This window comes from Amphibalanus amphitrite, unplaced genomic scaffold (assembly GCF_019059575.1).
Source record: "Amphibalanus amphitrite isolate SeventyFive unplaced genomic scaffold, NRLGWU_Aamphi_draft 000508F_arrow, whole genome shotgun sequence".
Taxonomy (NCBI): domain Eukaryota; kingdom Metazoa; phylum Arthropoda; class Thecostraca; order Balanomorpha; family Balanidae; genus Amphibalanus; species Amphibalanus amphitrite.
The window spans coordinates 268757-292742 of record NW_024882002.1 but is presented as its reverse complement, the minus strand read 5'-3'; the positions used below and the strand labels follow the sequence as shown (position 1 = coordinate 292742).

Sequence of the window (23986 nt, the reverse complement as noted above, 5' to 3'; positions counted from 1 at the left end):
CGGGCGTTTCGGTGGTTAGTGACACCGCGAGCTATTTAAACCGGACACGAGAGAGGCCCTGTGGATGGCTGTTGGCTCTACATGTAACCTTGGCAGTCCTGTCTTCTGCACGGGATAGCCGTGTCCGTAAATCTGCCCGCCTGCCCCTCTGAGCTGCTGAATTTTTCGACCGACTCGTGACCAAAGGCTGAGCGTTGAGCACAAGACGCTCCAGATATGACAGTCTGCAGCAATTACGGAGAAATGTCTGCGAGACCAGCTTCAACAGTCGCGAGATTGTTTTGATGGATTCTCACATGTCATTTGAGAATGTTATCTGGTGCAGCATTGACAATAACACACGTTGTACCAATGCCTACACTTGGATTCGTCTTCCAAAAGCTTCTTATCGGGGCATCTTCTCGGAGGCTTAAAACAATGCCGGGCATCCTACAAAAGTTTTCGATGCAACTGAAGTAATCCGTGCCAGTCAAGGAGACCCAGATATTTCTGAGGCTGTCCATGCTCATGAACAGAGATGATAATGATAGATATACAATATACATGGTGATGATGTGAACGAATCCTCATAGCTAAGCTGCCTTGGCCTTATCTTAGTAACGTCTCCAGGCCTCAAGTCTGGAATGCTACAAAAGACAGAGATCTAATGGGAAAACCCACCCTCAGCCGTCTGATATGCATGTCCCTAAAATTAGCAGGACAGTTCATTCGTATACCGATCGTTCCGTCTGTATCGTTAGCATATCACTTGATTGTTGTTTGATTGAAGATGATACTTTCAATCACATGATACTTAGTCATCATTGTTGAAACCCATGTCTATTCGGTCTGATCCATTCCAATTCAATAACGACAATTGCCTGCATCTCTGCTGAGTGCTGGACCATCTGCATGCCTTACATTCACACCAATCGCTAGTTATTTAGCTCAATTTAGCCTGGTTATATCTTCATCACATTAATCCCACTTCATTCTCTTTTCCGCCAATGTATGCCTCTTATCACGAGCTGGCTGGCCATGGCGTCATCCATGGCTCCCCACCTCCGTGTTCCAAGCCTGATGACTCGGATGGCCACCAAAGACGCCGGCCACTGGCCAGCGACCGCCGGGGGCGGTACGGTGGGAAAGGAGCGACCGAGCTTCTCAGGCCGTGCGAACGGCCAGCGCCGGCGATTGACCGAGCGGTCGGACGGGCGGCACTTCATGGTTACTGGACGGTACCATGGACGGGACATACAGGGGAATTACGAAGTAGCGCAGGACGGTACCGGACATGATTGAACAGGACGCTCGCCACCGGATGGCAGCCAGACGTAAAAAGCCATCTGACGAAACTAAATGCACACAGAAGGTGACTAATTACGGACTGAGCGCGCACGCAGACGTCACGAGACGAGACATGAGTGGGCACTGGACAGCGGCGGAAGGCACTGGGCTGCATTCCGGACTAAACTACCTAAACCGAACGGAAGTGTATCCAGACACTGCATGCTGGGCGAACGGCGATGCAAACGGCACTGGACGGAGGAAAGGACGGAGCAAAGACGGCACCGGACAGAGTGGGCCTGGTCGACCGAGCCAGATCGGATGGACCGGTGGCCCAGACCGGAGGGTGACCCGGACGGTGGTTAGACATCGCCGAAAGTGATCGGAAATCAGTCACGGATGAAGGGATGGTGGCCAGAGTGAGACCGAGTGACCAACAAGAAGCGATAGAAGATAATTTGGTGACAGTCAAGCGATAGCCATGACGTGACAGAGCAATGACAGGCACGCGATGATACTAACGGCACACAACTTAGAAAAATGGATTTGTGTTAGCTATTCGGTGAATGCATGGCAGAAGAAATTATTCGGATAAACCAGAAATCCCAAAAACGTGCACAACGGTCAAAGCCCCCTCTTTGTTCGGTCCGCCTTTACTCGTGAGCATACATCTCGACTCGCAGCAGCCTCCACGTCTGCTTATCCCCTAACATCCCACCTCTGCTCTGCCCACTATATGCTGCAGCATGGCTGGTGCACGCCCTTAGGCCGCCTCAGAAGAGCGATCGCTGTGAATCAGCGTCTATCACACTATGACTCACGACGTGTGTCATAGACGAGGGCTGACTGCTCTGGTTTGGCAAACTCTTATGACTGGCAGTTAGGTGTCGTGAAGTTAAGGCCGTGGTGAATTATCGGGGCGAGGTCACTTACCTCGCAGTGTGCGCCATATGGCCGGACCCTGCGCACGGCTACCGCCATTACCTGCCTCGTTCGGGACGGAGGTCGCCTTTTTGCGAGCCAGGGTCTCGGCGGCGGGGCCGTTGTGCGTGGTCGGTCGGCGGTACGGTCCGCCGGGTCGCAACTCAGTCACTGTCATCTGGGGTAGGGCACGCGAGTGTGACGCATGAGTCTACCTATACTCTGGTCACTGGTGTAGAGGACAGGTCAATTTCCCAATGTTCTGTCTTGGTCGGTCTGAATGTGAGTGTTGACCCAAGGCTGTGGACCAAACGGAAGAAAGACGGCTGGACCCTGCTGGCTTATCGCAAAGGGGTCGCTCCCCTTCCAGTCCTTCCCCAGCCGCATGGCAGCTGCCGTGATATACCTATATAGAAGGTCTAGATCTATATACCTATATAGAGGGTATCTATAGAGGGTTTTTCTCCCGGTGACCTAACCTCCAGAGTATGGTCACCCCCGTGCCCCAGGAGCTTTATTCTCATGGTCCCAAATGACGTCATGGCTCCCACCCACTCGCCGGCCGCCAGTGCCCAGTCGACAGGTCAATCAACCCGGCCGTCGCCACCACCATGCCTGGCCGCCGCCCGCTCCCATCGTGGTCGGTAGTTACCCGAGCATTGTCTGTGTGAAGCCGGCGCACAATGCCCCGGATAGTGCACCGTAAAACACTGCAGAACTAAATTTTGATTAAGTCACTGCCGAAACAAACAGCGTTAGAACGATGTTGATTGCTGACAGCAGCATGTTTTCATGCAGGACGTTGAACGTCTTAATACACTTCGTGATCGGCTGTGATTTGGTGGGCGTACAAAACGGAACCACTGAAAGTCACGGTTGAGCGCCACGACCCCCGGAACTGCCTCTGTGCGCTTCCGTGGCCTAACAAAGTAAATCGCTCAACAATGAGCAGACGTGCCGAGCGCCTCGGTCGTGTCCTTGGCTGGGCTGAGCGCAGGTCGTGCTCTCTGAGCGTGCAGCTCCATCCGACTTAGAACGGCTCCGCTCCGGTCGTCCATTTATCTTACCGAACAGTGAGGCGCGGTACGAGCCTCTTCGGTGAACGCCCTCTCGTTTCGTGTCTCTACGGCACCGAATAAACGGGGCGGAGCTCTCTCGCCTGGTTGATATTGACCAACTGGTCGGCAACTCCTTGCCCCACCCCTGCCGGCCATTGTCATCTACGAGATGTGCTGTCACCACCGCCCCGCTTTGTTCTCTCGCCCGCGCTAAGGGGCCAAGGATACGCGTATGTCTCAACCGGGGTCGCACATGCAGCAAGACGTCGCTAACCGTCTAACCGTGACAGTGTTGAATGTGGGCCACGATGAAACACAGATGTACGATTTATGTCCGTCTGTAGACTGCTGGTGTCATCATTCTCGTTATCGGCTTAAGAACAGAAGATTGATGGCTCGGCCGCCGAGATAATGCTCCGACTCCGACCGGTTCATCCGTCAGTGCAAGGTCACTGCCGGAATTCATTACGATGTAGTTTTTCGGCCATCACATGGCGAGCCCTAATGATGCTTCTCGGCCGGGGAGTGCTCCCATTAAGGTGTTTCATCAGTCGTTCTGCTATGGCAACATTCACTTAACGGCCCATCTCGTTACGGTGCCGTTCCGAAATCTGCCATAAGCGGCGTCGTTTGAAGTCTGCCGGCCTCTCGCCGCTACTGATGTGGCGTCACAGACCCCTCCAGCACCTCAGACCGTCACAGGCCGTCACGGTGGCGTCTGGAGCCGCGGCGGTGTCGTAAATGGCGCGGTGGCGTGACAGACCTGAGCTCGACCGGTGACAGTGCACGAAGGCGGCTCACCGTCAGCTGACGACTTCCGGCAAAAATGAATAACTTCCCCGATATGCCGTAACTGCCGAGTCGTGCCTGCCGCTAACGGGAATGGAAGGCAATGTGTTGGCTTGTGTTCGCTGACTTCTGATTGCAGCCTGGAGGTAATGGCTTCTGTCTGCGGTACGGTGCTGAGGACGATGAACTCTGTTGACTGCCATCGGTCGATTGTTGACCGGTTACATTGACAGAGTGACAGTGACAGTGACACTCGACAGTCTGATAGTCTGACAGGGGGAGAGTTTGACCGTGGAGACCGTCACAGTCGGCATACTGTCAGCTGCGTGACTACTGTCGGCTAGCCCCCGTCCGTTGAGGCCTATCCGCTCTACGAGTCGACTTCCTCCACCTGACCGTCTGAGGGGTTTGATAGTCAACCAGTCCTGCCGTCATTGGGCGACTTCGACCCCCGACCGCCAATTCTGCCCGTTCACGCGTGGTGCCGGCTGACCGGCACTACCCCAGCTCCGGCCGGCCAGGTGCGGCGGCGGAGGTGGCGCAGGCGGACGGCGGACACGGCCTTTACCAATTACCGCTGCCGTGGGGGCCGGCCCGCTTCCGGCCGCCGAGCGGCGCCGAGCGGCGAGCACGGACGGGGAGAGAGAGGGGAGCCGAGCCCGAGTTCAGAGACGCCGACTGCCCACGGCGCGGCCAGACCCTCGCCCTTAGTCGGCTTAAACGATGGAGATCATTCAGATAATTAATGGTAACGCCCGGGGGAGCCAAGTGAAGGTTATACAGGTCCATGTAATTTGTCCGGATGATTCCGCTTGTGGCGAAGCGTGCCGGCTGTGAGTCTCGTTCTTTCACAATGTCAGTCGTGAGTAGCATAAATCAGGGCAGCGTGCGGTGTAACGCCTGAATTCAGTGGCGTCGAGGCCAGAGCCGAGTGTGGCTGACGTGGCCCTTCACCAGTCGACATACAAACAGCGACACACAAACGGCCGGTTCACAAACAGCCGGTTCACAAACAGTCGGCGCACAAACAGTCGGCACAAACAACCCTGTCGCACTGTCATCGCCAAACAAAGTGGCCGTCATGGTACAGCGCGTTTCGCCGAGCCTGTGCGCAGGACACCGCCCACTGGGCGGCCACTCACTGTCCTAATCACTCTATAACGACCAAATGAAGCGTGCAAGGCGCTGTGGTTCGACGACTGCCGTCAGAGGCCGTTTTGTCTCTGTACCGGTGCTGCGACATAACTACTTACATCGCCACCGAGGCACGCGCGGGTACAGCCCAGTTCGCAGCGCTCCCAACCTCCCACCTCCGCGCCGGAGAAAGCGTGAGGCTTCTGTGCGCCGAGACCCGTTCCACGGCCGGGTCGTGACCCATCGGGTGACCCGGGTGACCTGGCTGACCCGAACAGCCCACGACAGGCGGACGGCTGCCGTGCGCGCGGTGGCCGACAGGACGGTCGGGGCTGTTAAGGCGGTCACCGACGGTCGCGGCAGGCTGACTGAAAGCGGGGCGCTTCCGGCGCAGTTTGGCGCGCCGTGACTGTCGCGCGCGCCCCTATCTGGCCTGGCACACGCCCCGTGCGGCGATTATAAGCGGCCCAGTTTTTGTCTTGAAACGCACGTGCTGCCATGTGGCACTTTCCGGTGGGGTGAGGGTCAGTGAGACCTTACAAGTGCAGTCGGCGTGGAGGGACAGATAAGGCTAGGCTTAGCCAAAGGGCCCGCTTCTGCTGGCGCTGATATGCATTTATGTAGAGTTTCTTTGGTGAAGCACCGTAAAGAACTTGCTCTGAAAACTTCTTGCTCTGAAGGAATGCTAGCAGCATAGCATATGTTTATTTACATAGAAGAATACAGGAGTTTGTTAGAGAAATCTTACGCTGGGACCGAATTTTTTAGTCAACTATTTACATCAGCCGCAGACATAGAAAGCATTAAGCAAAATTAATTATGTCCGTATACAATTAGGCATATCGAAGCATTCAGGCTCAACAGACCAGTTCGGGCAATTTAATTCGACATACATTCCGTAGAGCCAGCGCTCCTGACCGAGGCGCACCAACCCAGTTGTCACAGGCCGTCACGCCCGTCACGGCGTACGGCGGCACAGCTGTCACCCGTCACTGTGTCACGGCAATCATCGCGACCAGTCACTCGCCTCCGCCCCCGTCCCGTCCGTCCGCCCGTCTGTTTGTTCGTCGCCGAGTGGTGCCCGCACGGAGTCGCCGTCCCGCGCCGCTCCATTCAGTCGGTACGGGCGCCCTGCCGCGTCGCGCTGCGCGCACAAACACTGGCCGACGCCGGCCAGTGTGTGTCGAGCGCTGTGACGGCGTGTGACGTTGTGACTGTGTGACTTTGGGAAGTGTGACGGTTGGCTAGATCGTGCCGAAGGAGGCAGGTGTGTGGGTTTGTGATCCTCACACCTATACTCGCTAAGTGTATCTCCAACAAGTCCTGATCGGAACGGCGAGCCAGCCTTGGCTCGGAACGCGCAGCGGGAAGAGGGAGAGAGAGAGGGCCGTGGCACCCTAGGAGGAAAGTCCGGGTGGAGCAGAGCTACTCCATCACCGATATCAGGTCAGCACGGCGCCCCAGCACGCCCGCCCCGTGATCCCAGGGTCACGCAGACCGTGACCTCGACTTAGAGCCACCGGGTCATCTCAACGCCACACCGTGACTGCTCCATGGCGGCTTCAGGGCCGATCGGAGACCGCATATCCTGTCTCCACCTGGCTGTTGACTGCCCTGTACGGCTGCGTTTGAGCTCCAGTGTCTGAGTGGAGCCACCCTTTTCTCATCCGCTTCCTAACACGGTCCCACCACTGATCCTTCCACTGCTAACCCGGTCCACCTACCTGCTGATCCGACTCTGACTCGCACGTCCCCTAGCTACCCCACGTCCCCCTCACGCCCTATGACGATTTGTTTCTCCTCTCAAGAACATCATTTGTCGATAGGACTCCGGGCTCATTGTCCATCTCCGGTCACAATGGCCGCCGAATACCCGCACATTTACACTAGACCATCGAGGGCCGTTAGACCATCAGGCCTAGCCGCCGTCCGCTGCTCTCCGGGACCGCGTGATACCGTGAGATGGCCCAAACCGTTCTCGGTAGGGTCACGGTCCGCCGAGGTAGGGTGAGGAAACTCCTCAGAGGTGGCTTGGACTAGACTGACACGGAGCGCAGTGTCTCAACAAAGTTTCTGGAGGTCAAAACAGGGCGGCTCTGGAAGGGGGACCGGAAACCGAATGAATCTACACACAAGGGAGACAAATGCCAATTTGCTATAGCAAAATTTAAATTTAAAGTAGGTATGTTTAAAGCCTGTAGGCATAAAGCGGACGAAGCAGGATTCTCTTTTGCTCATCTGCATTAGAAAGAAGGCAAACGTATTTCTTTGAGCTCAAGTAGCTTAGGTAAATGCGGAATTCCGTGGAAAACGCTGATCCGCTTTTAGCGCTGTGGAAGAGGGCGGATAAATCTGGCAGATCATTCACCTTGCCTAAGTGCTTGCATTGATGAATCGAAAGGAATTAGAGGATGAATGGAACGGCAATGGCCATATATCGAAAAAGAAAGCCTACATCTGCTCATAATTCATACTCAGATGGTCATAGCAAGGCCAGTTGTCGATAGAAGGATTGTGTAAGCACCGAACAACGGAAGGCTGATTTGTGATAAAGGTGAAGGTCGGATTCTCGGTATGGTCACTCATTCCCTTTAGTTCCCAGTCCTCCCGTGTGCCGTACCCGCCATGATATCGTACTCTTTGGCCATGACAGCTGCAGCTCGCCTGCAAAGCCTATCCGGTTTGACCAGAACTGAGCCGACCGAGGCTTTGTGGACAATACTTTCGCTTCCCAAAGACGCTTTCCTTTTCACTGGTGGAGCCGGACTCCGGAGATGGATATTACCCAGCAGAACACAACTGCAGTCGCCACCTCTTATCTCCTGCACTTCTTCTAAAAACAGCGGGGCGGACAGCGCTGTTCCTTGCAGCATCCTCAACGGGCCATGGTGGTCGGGTAAGCGATCTGGAGAAGATACAGTCGTCGGCCCGGCGTATCGCTGATGATATCGCCCGCTCAGAGATGTGTCACACTGTCATGTACTGTCACTCGTGACACGTGATGACGTCATTAACCTGGTGCTGAATTCTGCAGAATCAGCTGAATTCGCCACAGCTGTGGAAACGTGCCCTCAGCTGAGCGAACATTTGGCTTACAAACATCGCTGCGCAATACCGATGTGTGCCGTTTTATGGATAAAACATATACTATCCGTTTTAAACAAGCTATATAGAATAGATAGCAATTTTGTTACCTATTTAGTCATATAACCAGTTACATGGATATTACAGACCACGAAGGATGACTTTATGCAACTTTTGACTTTATGCAACGTATGCAACTTATGATGACTTTATACAACTTTATACAACTGTCAACTGTTGCTATGGTATATGACTTTTGTCATGTACCATAGCAACGTCAGCGAATTTCAGAACAGTTGTTTTGTTCCTATGTCTTCCTTTTAGCTACAATGGCGACGGCAGACGCGTACCGTTTAATTTTATCCTCGGCGCCAATGATCCAATTAGCCTATTATTACCATTTGGAATGGGAAACATCCCACACGGTGAAACGTTTATTGCCGGGTCTAATTAGCGTGTGAGTGGTGAGGGTTGCCGCTTTACGGGGCGGGTAGTTCCACCCAAAAGGAACCACTCTTCCCCTACAGCTTTTTAAATGAAATATATGATTTTTATTTAAAATGTTTGTCTTTAAAATCTATATGTTATGATGTCCCTGCCGATCACTCATGCGACTGAAGTAAACATGACCTTAGAGGCTTTGTCATAAGGATGATAAACAGCGTAATAGTCAACATGCCAATACATGTCCGTTACGACTAGATCCGATATGATGCCGTTTCCCGTAAATACAGAAAAGTAACAACCCGATTTGCCCACTTCTACTCCTATACTTACTGATGGGAAAGTTAACTTATTGCTCAACATCCATATGATTATTTTTTACGTCAGATCAGTTCCCGTTGTGGTGATGATTGCACTCAAACCTTGTCGATGCTGCATCTCGCATGTTTCCGAAAGTGAAAAGGCGCCTCAAACAACAATCAACAAGCGGTAAGGGCAAGTGCGATTAAAACAAAACAAAAAATCATCTGCTAGTGAAAGTCAAACAACCAGCCGCGATTGCAGAATTGTGTCCAACGGATTTGGACATGAGAGAGCTGCACTGGCGGCCGTGAATCGTGATGACTGGACCTGTATCAGCCTCTCCGCCTAGCTCTCGGTCTCACAGCCGCGGCCGGTCGGTCTTGTGGCGACTGGCCAATGGCCATGGCGGCGGGTGGACGGAAGGCGGGCCTGGGTAACGTCGGACGGCGGACGGCGGGCAGCGAACGGCGGACGGCGGGCTACTCGAGCTGCGGACGGACGGGCGGCGGCTGATTCCACTCGTTCCCACGTGTCACCGTCCATTAGCCGCCGATGGGCGGAGGCGGAAGCACCGCCTTCCGGCGCCGGCCGACCTCCCGGCCCAGCCGTCGCGTCTGCCGCTATCCGAAGTAGGCTGCGCGGGCTTGTAACGTTCAACTCGCGGTGCACGGCTTACAGCGAAACTACTGCGATAAATCACCGAAGGGGCGGTGCTGTTACGGATTAGGTTTGGTCATGCCGCCCTGCGCTGCACCGCCCGGCGATGCTCTATGGTTTCAAGGTTCAACTGATCCTTTTCACCAAGCGGATCAATTGTCAGAATAACCCACTCTTCGATCAGATTTCTGGCATGCATATATGTGCGATATCCCTTGACCATAGAGTGTAAACACTCCGTCTGGCTGGGTGATGATATTTTATCCTACATTGATATGGATCAACCCTCAATCCTCACCGACTCCCATTCCCCACTGACTAATAGCCCTGAGCGCAGAGGCGGTGGCGGCGTCACCTTTCGCGTGGGAGCGCCAAATAGCCTCAGGGTCCTCGTCTGCGCGTCTCGGGACACCGCTAATTGTCTGGTGCCTGAGGGAAGTTTGTATGTCCTACTGCTCGGCCACCGGCACTACAACATCCACCGCCACCGCTACTGACAACAAAGAGAACAATGTAGCGGCGTCTGAGGAGCGGTACAGCGGGCCAGGTGGTTTGATTGGATGAGCGTAGGATCGCACACGGTGGGCCATTAGGGCCGATCGGACGGTCCCACACGGCCCACAGGGCGTTGGAGGTCGCCGGTCGACCGTGGCGGCTGGAGCTGGAGCTGGAGTTGTTGGGGCTGGAGCTGTAGCTGCTAGGGCTAGGAAGCTACCGGGGCCGAGGCAGCTCCAGGGGATGCGGCTGTCAGGGCTAAGGCTACACAGTGCACGAGACCTGTTCGGGCTGCTGGGGCTCGGCTGAGCTAGGCGCTAGCCCCATTTACTGCGAGGATATATGGAGCAACTGTATGTACTCATGGGGCTTCGAGTTGGGGCGGCTTCAGGGGCTGTAAGACTCCGAGTCACACTAAAAATGGTTGGGGTGCAGGGTTGATGGAGTAAGACTTTTCCGGAACTGCGGGGGTTGTCGGGACTACACCTGGCTCGTCGCCAATGCTCATTGACGTCGTCTGATAAGATATGTGTTTGCTTTGAGAGCCTGTTCGATAGCTTCTGTTTGCTCTTGAAAATCATTGTGTAGTAATGCGGACGTTGTTGACACTTGGACTGATCTGTCACACATTTTTGGTCACACATTTTTGTCACTTTTTTGTCACATCACAGTCGCATTTTTCGCCAGGCTAATGCTATGTAAATTAAATTATTTTCTGATACCAAAAATCAAATCAGTTGACTTAAAAAGGCCATGTATAACAATGAAAGTAAGCTCAAAGAAACGGCGACAGTAATCATTAACTCGATGCCGCACATCAAATCGTTACAGTGACACACATTGAAAGCCGTCGCCATAGAACCTTTATGTATTTGCCTATGGTCCCTTGTAGGCCTCCCTACGTTTGATAGTATCGGCTACCCCAAATAGCACCAGCCTCGACACGCCCACGAGAGCCCCTATACAATCAGCCATCATCTAGAGAGCTGTCTTCGAACAATGCCTCGTCTCGTCTGATACGAAAACCGATCTCGGTAGCATTTTAAAGGACGCCACCGACCGAACGGTGCTTTTGAGGGCTGCGTCCGGTCCGGGTTTGATTGCGTTCTGGACTCCGGACGATCCGGACCGGTCCAGTCTGAGGTCCGGGCGGTCCGGACTCGGACGTTCCGGACCAGTCCGGATTTGTGGGCTGCGAGCAGACACCGTGCCCCCAGCAACGGGCGTGTGGTGACCCTCCCGCCTGATACCGCCGACACAGGACCGCCTCTTATGGGCTAATTGGTGATGGACAGCAGCCGCGAGCGGGGCGGGGGCGGGGGCGGCTGGGAAGGTCAAAGGCGGGTGCTCCAGTAGAAGTGATGAGTGATATCCGCCTAACGGTTGTCTTGACCGACGACCTTCATTACAGTGAGGGTGGAGCCAGTCCGGTGCTGTAAAGCCATTTCCGGAGCATAATTTTAAACGGCACATTTTGTTTTGTTTGAGACCGTTTACCGCTTACTTGACCTCACTTCTTTACCGCTGTGGCTGGTTTGGATCGCTCACTGGTGTCCACAGACCACAGCATGAAAAAGGCAGGGTGCCACCTGCCCAACTGGCGCGGCCAACCGGGCTGGATGGGATTTTCAACCGGGTTGTTTCTTTACCTGGACTGTCATCTATATTACCAGTAAAACCAGTAAAACGCCTTTTGGGCGAAGAACGAGCGAGCGAGATAGTGAGCCCTGCACGTGCGGAAGGGCGAGAGGGTACTTCCAACGGACTTGCGCAAAGCACTCTTCTAACCGGTCGCTAGCGGTGTGCCAAATTTGAACGCAATCGGCCCAGCCGTTCCTGAGATCTGGAAGCGGCATTCTGCACGTGCGCACGTGCAAACGGGGTCCAAAATGACTTTTGCACGGCACCCTACTAACCGGTCCCCAACCGTGTACCAAATTTGAGCGCAATCGGCCCAGCCGTTCTCGAAATCTGGAAACGCCCCCTGCACGTGCGCACGGGCAGTAGCACCCTAACCGCAACACATGGGAATGCATTGCCTCGTGGGTGCCTACCCGTATGCCAAGTTTCAGCGAAATCGCCCCAGTAATTACCGAGTTACTGAAATGGGAACAAATTTGGCACCTCTTCTTTTTGTATTTTGCACGTGCAGTGGGGGTCACTCACATAGATCAAGAGTATCCGACCTTTGGTACAAGGGATGCAGCTACTCTATAAAAATTACCGCAAGACAATCGCTCAAGCCGCTGCTGAGACATGGGCCTCTCAAAATCATTACTTTTGCAAAACTGCTTGAACACCCTTGACTTTTCACGTGGCACGTGCCACGACGGTCACTGAGATGCATCAAAAATAGTCAATTACGGGGTAGAAGGGATGGGGCTACCCAGCAAAAAAGACCGCAGGTCAATCGGTCCAGCGGTTGCTGAGATATAAGCCTCTCAAAAGCGTTACAGGCCGGGCCGGGCCGGGCCGGGCCGCTCATACTGAGATTTTTCCGTTATATTGAAAAGACTTCGCTTCGCTCGCTGCGCTCGCTCGCTCGTAACTATTTGAGGAGGGTGCGTCTGTCCGTTACCGAGGTCCCAACTTGGTGGTGCTTTGCGTGGACTACAGGCCAGACCGTTGCACCTAGCCCGGTGAAATTTGCACAACTTATAGATCAAGGATGCGCGACGTGCCTTTGAAGGGTCTTTTCTCGATCGGATTGATAGGGAGCGCGTGGCTCGTGCTCAAAAAGTGCAAATTCGCGTCATAGACTTTACATGTATAAATCGGCGTGCGAAATCGGGCGAAAACGGCTAATTTTGGCCGACACGGGTCCAGTTCCCGTGCAATATCTTGGTGACCAGGGGTCCGACCGGCACGTGGAAAACAGCATCGTGTACAGAATTGAACGGGCTATTGAATGGTGTGCAATGCAGAGGATAGCATGCGCCACGTGCACCGGAGAGGGCACTTTTATTTGAAAAATTGCGGTTTTTGAGGGATTTTGGAATTAATTTTATTTTTAGGTGACCGTTAAATGGAGCGAGTTGAATCAACGCCTATTTGCAAGAGAAAGGTACCGCCTCTCATATAAAAATTGTGAATAGCTAATTGATCGACGCCAAGGTGGTACAAATCGCTAGAGAAAATTTTGTTTGTCGATGATGTGCCACTTTATTAATTACACGGGTTTTGCTGCATAACCTGATACGTTTGGCAATTGAAAATGGCACCGTTGGAAAGAGCATTCAATTCTGTCCAAGATTCACTCTTCATGTTTGCATGATGAGCAACAGTATTCTTAAAAATGTAAATGTTCCAAACCATTACATTGTCATTTTTAGCGAAATTCAGCGATGGCCCTCAAAAGACTTCACGCCAGTTTTCGAATCAAGAACGCATGATAATACGACACGGGCACCTCGATGCGATGTATCTTTTTGTTTTATTACAAAATGCTTGGCCGTCAAAAAGCAATCGAACGAAATGGATACCAACCACACCGACGCAGACCAACCCAATACCCACGGGTCAAAAATAACCCTTCTTCGCGTTGCGGAGCACGCGGGTAACCCTAGTAGATGCTATGCTAAGAAAATGGTGTGCTTAAGCAGACCATGGGTTAAAGGGGGGGGGTCATGGGCTGAATGAACGCACTCCCCCGCTTCCCTGCGGCCGCCAGCGAGGACTGGTGCGCTGAAAAGCGATATGCAGTGGGCTATAGGCGACGCTACTGCCACCTAGCTATCTGTAGTTCAAGTTATCACCACCAGGGAGCTTCACGCTTGTTCGTCGCTTGTATTGGAAATGCACAGAAGGTTGAGGCTTTGGCTTCTGTTGGGCAATGGGCACCGCTATTTATTTTTGCAGTTTACTCACCAGTGACATTTATTTGTCTCAGGACTGGTTTAAAAAATGATTAGAAGTCCTGGTTAAGCGCTTTACATTTGTTTTAAGGGAATGTCCTTTGAGTCATATTTTAATTTGCATGAAGTTGGTATAGTCGTTCTCGAAAAGGCGAATACAAAGAAACAAACCACCTTTCCTAAAGTCAGATAATTTCACAGACATTTATGGGCACACATTTTATGGATCAAACCGAAACTCCAACCATCGGAACGGTCGAATCTGTCTTTTCTCCTTTAGAACAAACGCTCATTTGGACGTTTCGGATGAGTCAATTCACAAACATTTGTTTTTCGTTAGAACTTTTAAAATATTTGCTCTGTCACACACGTGTCCTCACTTGGGACAATTTTGGCCGCGTTATTAGCTTTAATAGCGGGTCTCGGCCCTGCTGCGGGGGTGGACACTGCAGTGTGGATTGGTCGGTACATCATCGACCTGTCTATTTCGGGAGCGAAGCCGCAGGTCAGGGGGTTTTGACCACAGCCCCAGTGTCTGGCTGGACTGACGCACATGACAGTCGAATGCCAAAGTTCCCGGCCGTGCCAGTGATGACCGGTGGTTTATTATATGCTATTGAACTTTTTTGAAGGGGGGAGATAAAATGAATATAATTATTGAATAGAGACACACGCAGCATCGACACGCATCCGACGTTTCCGCATTCAGCTGTTTGATTCATCCCACCGGTTGATTCCCTATTAGGTCGTCGTGCGACTCGCATTCAGCCTCCGGTCCCATTTTGACGGAGGCGACTTTAACCCGGCCGGGCCCGGGGGGTAATCCCAACCACCGCAGCCCGGGGGGGGGGGGCGTTTTTCGCCCCCCCCCCCCTGTCTAACTCCGTAAATAAGGGAGCTACGGAAACAAAAGCGATACCAAACGAAAGGTCCTTACGAGACGATTCTAATGCACCTAAAATTTTTGACCTCAGGTCAATTTTCAAGGTCAGAGGTCAAGGTCAAAGGCCAAAACCGGCACATGTGTAGTGATCTCAAAGTAAGCCTTCTAGAGGACGGCAGGCTGCATCAAACCGGCAAAATTGGGTGTCAAACGAAAGAAGAGAATCTGAGGATTCTGAAAATGTGCTCCAAATCAAAGGTCAAGGTCAAGGTCACGCTCAAAATGGACCTCAAACTTGGGACTTTTTCGCATATCTTGCGTGCTAACTTCCAAGATGTTTTGAAATGTTTTGAGGCTTATCAGTTCCCTATTTGTGGTTCATCTTACGATACAAGGCTGCTCAAAGGTCAAGGTCACAGAAGAGTATCCCTGCTAGAGGCTATTTCACTGATTCAAGTTAGTAATAATAAATAAGACAATTTTGCCATCCGGAAGCTCTAAATGAAGGCTTAGAGGAAAATAGATGCCAGATTCGTGATCAGCGGGTACAAATCCACCATAAACGACCTTTCATGTGTCAAGATCAACCAGAGGTCATTCGAGGTCACATGAGGTCAACATGAAACTTGACCTTTTCCGAACAAAATATATATCATTCGACGCGGCTTGACAAGGCGAATGCGATGGTACCACTGCCGTAGCTCTAGGACCATTTTTGTCGAAGTTATTTGCGAAAAAACTAAAACCACATTTCGGGGTCGTTGACCTGACCTCTGACCTCAGGTCACCAAAACTATTTTTCTATTTTTCTCTAGGTCAAACGCTACACAGCCGTGCTCGTAATTTGTCTTTATCTCTAAAACTCTATTTTTAGCAGCTATTTGAAGTTTGCGTCTGTGACGCCGAAGTTTGCCGTGCAGGGGTCTAGAAAAATGGACCTTGTGACGTCATCAAGGGGGCTAGGTCCAAATTTTTTACTTCAGAAGATGTCAAATTGATGGGAGAAAAGGTACTGAAAGTTTCGTCTTCCTATCCCTAAGCGTTCGGGAGTTATCGCAAATATTCGCCAGGGGGGGGGGCGAAAAACGCCCCCCCCCCCGGGCCCGCGAGGGTTAAACAGAAATAAGTAAACTGTTAAACTTACGACCTGAAACATGGACTTCCTTCCATGATCCTCCCCAGGGAATCGTTGCTTCAGTGCCAATATTTTGTATATAGCTGTGATAGTATAAAAATTTAGAGTAAGAGTAGGTATATATCGTCTTTAAGGCGCGAAATGTTTCGACCTTCTTTACAAAAACGCAATACCTAGGGGAGAGAGGTCATATTGCGCCACCTTAAGGATATCGGCCTATTGCGGCTAAAGTTGACCAGCTGCCATGCTTGATGATATCTCAAATTGTACCTCAGTTATTTTGGCATCAAATTACAACTCCTAATTTGTATCACACCCATAAAAATTAACAAGAGAAAAGTTTTCCGACACACTTGCAAAGGGCGCATTTACGGACTACCCCATCAAAAAGCGCCCATGCCTCTCATGTAAAAGCGCCCTATTAAAAACAACGGTTTGCCACCTAACTAAGTAGCCTATTTGAACGTGTCAGCCCATTAACCATTTATGCCTTGAAGGCTAAGGTAATGGTAAGGCGAGCACTCTAATAATCAAAGTGTTAAATGAAATGTGTCCCAACCACCAGATGCTGTTTCTCTGGGTTGAAGAATAGGGCGCAAATAGGGTGGGCGCAATTACGAATGGAACACATTTTTCATGAGCTTCAAATATGGCGAGGACAGCGAAGCCACGGTGGTGATAAACTTTCAAAACTACCATTAAACGAGCAATTAACAATGATTATTAGTTGAATCACTATCTCTAAGAATTAAGATAAACCATGACACTAGCAAAGGTCGAAATCATAGGCGTAGGAACAGGGGGGGGGGGGCCAGGTGGGCAAGTGCCCACCCACTTTTCGAGGTGGGGGGGCCAACCATGTGTTTTGGCCCACCCACTTTTTACTCGAGGCCCCTCGTCTCGATTTGAGAGGACGTCGTCACCTTCCAGAATAAACAAACTCGGTAAAAATAAGTTCCACGAATCCCCACGCACGGACTCCAAGGGGCCGTGATGGATCCAAGGAGGCCCTCTGTTCATACTTATCAGTCGAAGCCCATGAGACTGATGGCCTGAGAGGCCCTAGTGGATCTGAGGAGGCCCCAATATCCACACTGGTCTGGGAGGCCCCTCCATTCACACTAGTCAGAATAGGCCCCTGACACTGGCGGTCTAGCCGAGGCCCCCTACCCTCACTAGTCAGAGGAAGACTGATGGTCTGGGAGGCCTATCCATCTACACTGTAGTCAGAGGAGGCCCCTGAGACTGATGACCTGAGAGGCCCTTATAATCACACCAGGCAGAAGAGGCCCATGATACTGATGGACTGAGAGGCCCTTCTATTCATACTGGCCACAGGAGACCCCCAAAACTTTCGGTCTGGGAGGTCCCTCAATCCGGCACCAGTCAGAAGAGTCCCCTGAGACTCAGATGGTCTGGGTCCTGAGAAGCCCTTATATTCACACTAGGCAGAGGAGGCCCCTGAAACTGATGGTATGAGAGGCCCCCATATTCACACCAGTCAGAAGAGGCCCCCGAGGCTGATGGCTGTGAGGCCCTTCTGTTCATATAACTGGCCACTGGAGGCCCCTGAAACCGGTGGTCTGGGAGGGCCCTCTATCCACACTAGTCAGAAGAGGCCCCTGAGACCGATGGTCTGAGAGGCTCTTATATGCATACTGGCCACAAGAGGCCCCTGAGACTGATAGTCAGAGAGGTCCACTCGTAATGAATCTGAGGGGGCCCTCTATCCACATTTACAATTTTCTATGGAGGCCCCCGGGACTGATGGTCTGAGAGGCCCTTTTATTTATACTGTCCACAGGGGCCCCCTGAGATTAATGGTCTGAGAGGCTCTTCTATTTATACTAACCAGAAGAGGCCCCTAGGATTGATGGTCTAACAGGCCCTTCTATTTATACTAGCCAGAGGAGGCCCATGAGACTGATGGTCTGAGTGTTGAATAGGTCATCTGCCTATTCAAACTAGGCAGATGAGGCCCCTGAGAATGATAGTCCGAAGAGCCATGCGGCGGCAACTGGCCGTGGCCATATTTCGGCTCGGTAGGGCCCCACAGAGCTCATGAGAGCACCTCAAGGGCTCCTAAGTAAACACGCTTATGGGTGCCACGCCGGCTTCTGAAGGCTCCTTGTAGGCATCTAAGGGCCCTTTCCGGCCTCTAACGGCTCCACCCGCCTGTGATGGCTCCACACCAGTGTTTATGAGCGCCACACAGCGGCGCCTTTGAGGGTCATACTAGTGTCTCTTAGGGCCCTATATCGGTGGCTCTGGGGGCCCCACACCGGCGCCTCTGTGGGCCACCACACCTGTGCATCTCAAGGCTCTATATGTACATCTGAAGGACCCACACCGACACCTCTGAGGGCCCCACACCAGTATCTCGGAGCTCTGAAGGCCCCACACCGGTGACTCTGAGGACTCACCGGCTCCTGAGAGCACCATGTTGATGTCTAACGGCTCCACAAGGCCACTGAAGGCACCACACAAACTCTCACTGAGCTCTAATCTCCATGTACCGGCCTCTGAGGGATTTAAGCCAGCGCATTCATAGCTCCACACCAGCAATTGTAAGGGCTTCACACTGAAGTATCTGAGGGTTCCACACCGGTGTCTCTAAGGGCCACATACCGGCATCTCTGAGGGCCCCATACCGGCGTCTCCGAGGGTCCACATCTGGCGGGCACCCATCAGCGACTGAATGTCCCACACTGTCGACTCCGAGAGCCCCATCTGCGTCTGGGAGCACCATGCCGTCTCTAAGAACCACAGCGGCTCCTCCGTACGAAGGATGGGCGTCTCCATGCCAAAGGGGAGCGGTTCTGAGACAGTAGGGCACCGACGTGCAATAGAGGGGCGCCTATGAAGCCCATAGGGGCGCCTCAATGCGAAAGAGGGGCGCCTCTGAGGCCTACATATATGGGCGTCCACATGCAATAGAGGTCTGCAAATTGCAATTGATCATTGCCATTGGGGTGCATTCATAAGAAACAGGGGCGCCGGCATGGCAAAGAGAGGCGCCTTCAAGTGTCTATAAAAGAGAGACGCCTATGATAAGCGCACAGTGTATGCGACAACGGGGCGACTGTGGGACATTTAGGGATGTCTCTGATGACTATAGGCACATAGGGCGCTTATATGCCAAAGAGGGCGCCTATGAAGCTAATGGGGGCACCTGGGAAACGAGGAAGACATTTGTGTAAGGGTTTTCAGGGGTCATGCGCCGTTTGCGGCAAATAGATTCTAAAAAAAAAATCGGAGGGGGAAGAAGTTTTAAAAATGGTGCGGACTTTCCGCACTGTTCGCTTTAGCGGTTACGCCCCTGGGTACATCTGCCCGATCTCAGAAGCTAGATTTGGAGGTCATACTTGAAAGCAGCCAGCAGGATGAGGCAAAAGTTGGAGGCCCCTGAAAATAGGAGGCCCCCAGGAAAAGGAGGCCCCTTGACAGGGTGGCCCACCCACTTTTCATGACGTTCCTACGCCCGTGGTCGAAATAGACTGTTTCGCGTAAGAAAATAGAGGAAATCACAAAAAAATGGTCTGCGAGAAAGCTGAGACACCTCACTTGCCCCCGTGGACCGGAATAAGAGCGAGTTATTGGTGGTGAAGTAAATGCACACATTCGAGTATTCATTCGAATCGAATTTTGGACAGGAGGAAGGCGTGGCGCATTTAAGAACATGGCGCAATATGACCTCTCTCCCCGCTGACTGCTGAGTGACACGCCAGTATTATCAGACGGTAGCCACCGCTTCCAACGTGTCACACATTGACAGTTTCGGGAACTACATTGGGTTTTTCTGGCAGTTTTACTGAGACGATGTGTGGATATGATGTCTGACGCACATAGCTATAGGGACGGCTACTCGGAGCAGACGCTTGTCAGATACACAAGCGTACGCCGTCGGCTACCAAACAGGACACGTGACACGCGTCTCACATGACACGTGACACGCCACGGGCAACTCCACCTCCTTGCAGAGTCCGTGTCAGACGGGTCAGCGCTGGTTTTTCATTTGCCATTCAGCACTACTGAAGGTGACGGCTTAGAGCGTCACTGGCTAAGATCGCCGATGAGAGCTAAAGCCAGCCAGCCTCCATCGCGGCTCTGGACAGCTCTGATGGAAAGCTGCGTTTTCTGAGAGCTTCAATAGAAAGCTTCTTTTGGTGCCGGATCGGATGAGTGAGGGCGGGAGTCGAAAGCGGCACATGGAGAGCTACAAAACCATCCCGCCGGGAGGTCTGCCACGGTGCCCACTCGCTGTGCGAAACGCGTCACGGACTGTTTGGCTGTATTCCGCTCTATCCGGGAGCTGATTTTCTTGCATGGTATGCGACAGATTCTGAGGCTGTGTTGCTCTCACGGACTGTCCCATTTTCCTGCATCTCACCGGCCCGTTCCGTGTGGTGACTCTGGCCGACTCAGCCACGGAAAATGGCCACTGGCTGGCAGTGGTTAGCCGTAGACTGTCTGGTGCTTACCACTCGATCATGGATTATTGGAGACACCAGCCGCAGCCCGCTGGGCTCATACGGTCTGCCGCGGCTGCACCTTCTTCACCCGGCACTCCTGCCGTCTGGCCGGGAACCCATTGTCTAGAATGGGATTCTTAGCCAATAGGTGGACTACCAGACCTGAAGAATAAAACATTGGAAGTCGACTGAAAAGAACAGCGGGAAGGATTCTGGGTGAAAAAAATGCCTCAATTACCGAGCTGCAAATGATCACTTCCAGTCGAAAGCCCGGTTGCCGAGCTCTAAGCCGGTAGCCTGGTCCTTAAACCCTCTAACTAAGCCGATGATCAACTCTTAGAGCTCGTGCTGAGTAGAAGGCGGGGACCGTGGCTCCTATCGACCGCAGCCCCGTCCTATTGGAGGGCATCAGCTGGCCTGTGTCATAATTCACTACGCCGGTCGGTATCGGACCGCTGATCACCGTGTCGTATCGAGCGGTGTGCGTCTGCAATGACGTGGGCCTATTTCAGATCCACCGACGTTTGGTAAAAAAAGAAAAGGTATCATCCAGCCAATTGACAAATAATGGGCGCCATCGATACTTTTCTGCGGCACATTATGTTGACTCGGCGCCCTCGTGTTATTTTATTATTTCATTATTTTTATAAAGCTCGTTTGGTTTGTATGTAAAACGATGCTGGTGCTCTCGTTACCTACATGTCATGCTATTTATCCATATTTTGTTTTACATTTCCGCTTGAACTGAATGATTTAATCAACCCTGTAGCTAAAGCATCGTTATCGATTTATTTCATTGATTTCCGTTTTGTTTCGTTTCAAGGACGCCGCCTCAGCTACCTGCCGGTGTAATGAATCGTCGTCGGACCTGCAACCAAACTACCGGTCTATCAGACGTCACTGCAATCTAGCCCGGGCCATATCCACAGCACCGGAACGGCGAGCTTTCGGACGGCGCCCGACGCACAATGCGCATAGTGCTGGACAGTCTGTGGCCGCGGGAGAGGGAGAAGCCTGTCAGTCCTCTCCGTGCTGCCTCCCCGGGCTCGCCAGGCTCTCCTCAATCAGTGATGTCCTCAGGACAAAGTGACGGCAGTGGACGGAAGACGCGCTGGCTCACCGCCATCGCGCGCAACAAGAGCGTGCGTCGCACTTCACAGAGACTCCAGGAGTGGCTGAGCAGCGAGAGTCTGAGTCAGACTGCCGCTCCGACCCAGTCGCCCCCTCCAGTCACCTCCCGATCGGCCAGAGACACGGGTGACTACGGCTTTCTCGAGTTCTACTCCGGGAGCCGGCGGCGGGCTGCAGCCGGGGACACAGCGCCGCCGCCGCTCCCGCCCCCGCCCCAGCAGCAGTCGGGGCCGACGCTGGCACCGCTGCCCGACCTGTCGACGCTCAGTCGTCGAGGGAGTTACGCCGAGTTTTATCCGGGTGCTCTGGGAAGCTGCAGCCTGCCGAGGGACCTGGCTGAGGTTGCGGCCGCTGCTGAGGAAGCGGCCCTGGCAGCCAGTCCCCGTTCGAGAGGGGATGCTCCGACCAGAGCGCTCAGGGCCGGCCGTCAGGACGCAGTGGAGTGGAGAGGACAGGGGCGTGTCTCACAGGTGGATGAGTGGAGCATCGGCTCACGTCAGACGCAGCGGGGACGACCGACGCGACTGCAGGGATCGGAGAGGGACGGTGACGGTCCGCGGCGGTCGGGAAGCAGCACACTGAGGGCGACTCGCTGCGTCTCTGGGTCTGGATCACAGCCGGCGCGATCCGACTCTGTCCGATGGCCGCGCCTGCAGCCGGGAGTGCCAGCGCCATCCCTCTCCTTCTCCCCTACCAGCTCCCGATCCGAGTCCTCCTCTCGCTCCCTGATCCCTCCAGCGCCCCTCCGCCCGCCACCTCCGGTGCCTCTGACTGCACCACTGGAGAGCAGTGCCTTCCCCTCCCTACCAGCACCTCCCCGGCCAGCCAAAGGTCTGTTCCGCTCGATGAGCATCTCAGGCCACCTGAACGATCCCTCGGGCGGTGCGTACTTTGCGCGGAACACCGCCGTGCGCCGGTCTCGCAGTCGTGACGACCTGCGCTCAGGTGTGTGGTCGGACCGGACGGTGTACATGTACCCTCCGAACGGTTCGTACCGCTCACCCGTGGTACTGGTACCGCGAGCGCCACCGGCCGCCCCGGAGATCACCCCTCGTCACCGGCCCGTGCGGCGGACAGAGTCCACTATACAAGAACGGAAGAGTCGCAGTCTGTGTACGCTTCTGGAGGAAAGGAACTTCGCCAGCCCGAGCCCGCTGCCGCCGCCCACCACGGATGTGGATAGCAGTCTTTCGCCCAATTCCAGCTGGGAAGAAACAGCCAGCACCACAAAGACGAGCCTCCGAACGGAAGTGACGCCATCAAAACCGAAGGCCCCTCAGGTGTACTATCTGCTGGATGATTACCTAACTCCGGTGAGCGGCGACCAGGCCAGCAAGAGCTCCTCCGAGCCGGAGGTTCCGGATGACACCCGACGCAGCGAGGGGAGCCGGAGCCGACCTCACGTGGCAGCCTTCTCCAGCCCCAGTCCGGACAGCCCGGAACAGTGGCGACGGAGGCCCACCAGACCGGCCACGCCGCCCCTGTCGGCTATCAGAGGCACCAGCGACCACCCTCCGGCCCCTGCGCCGGCTCCGAGACGCGCCCTGCGGCCACAAGTCTCTCCCGAGCGGCACCTACGGGAGACGCAGCTCCCCGGTGCCGGGCCCCGACAGCGGGAGGTGGAGCGCATCCGCGCCGCCTACCGGGCGCGGCTCGAACTAGAGCGTGCGCGACCGGCGCCAGTGGGCGCCTCCTGGCACGAGGCCAACCCGCTACCGGCGCCGAGGCGACCTCAGCAGCGTCGCCCTCACCGAGAGGTACCAGATCGGGCCTGCAGCTGTCAGAGGTGCCAGCAGGCGGCCGGGGACCGTGAGCGTTCCCTGAAGAGACGCTCGTACGCCGACCCGCGCTATGCCACTCGTCTGGAGGTGAGCCGTCGGTGGTGGCCGGTGGTGAGGGGGCTGAGGACTGGTGATGGTGCTGGTTGCTTGTCTTATAGTTAGTGGTGGCGGTGGTGGATGTGAGCGTGGCATACTATCTGAACGCGAAGAAGAGGAATTCAGCATTTCTCTGCGGGCAAGTGTGTCTAAAAGTTTGCCAATTGATCGTAACAATTAACCTTATGATGATAAAGAAATCATCGTCTAAATGAAACCAGATAAGCAGATCATATTCTTACTTATTCACCAAATGTTGCTGACAGATATTCTCCTAGGTACTCATAGACTTTTAGTTGTAGGTAAGTTGCATCAGGCTTTTACGCTCCCAGGGCTTACGGGTTCCGACATATACCCATTTTTAGCATGCTTTGTTCGTTTGAAATGAGAAGCGAACATTTATCCAGGCATCATAATCCACCGAAATCAACAGCCGCTGGATGCTATAATAGGGACTATAATTGTAGGCAGCAATTAAGCAAA

At 53.5% G+C, this 23986-nt stretch overlaps 1 protein-coding gene across 2 annotated transcripts in view; it reads left to right on the top strand.

The window, feature by feature from the left end:
* LOC122392951 (dual specificity tyrosine-phosphorylation-regulated kinase 4-like) overlaps positions 1–23986 on the top strand; it is a 71555-nt gene that overhangs the window by 16607 nt on the left and 30962 nt on the right. Inside the window, exon 2 of one of the 2 annotated variants that reach the window (XM_043388337.1) lies at positions 21319–23494. The exons of the other annotated variant lie outside the window; for it this stretch is intronic. Within the exon in view, the coding sequence (XP_043244272.1) occupies positions 21464–23494 (2031 nt within the window). The 5' untranslated portion in view covers positions 21319–21463. The remainder of the gene's footprint in view (positions 1–21318; positions 23495–23986) is intronic. 2 annotated transcript variants of the gene reach the window in all.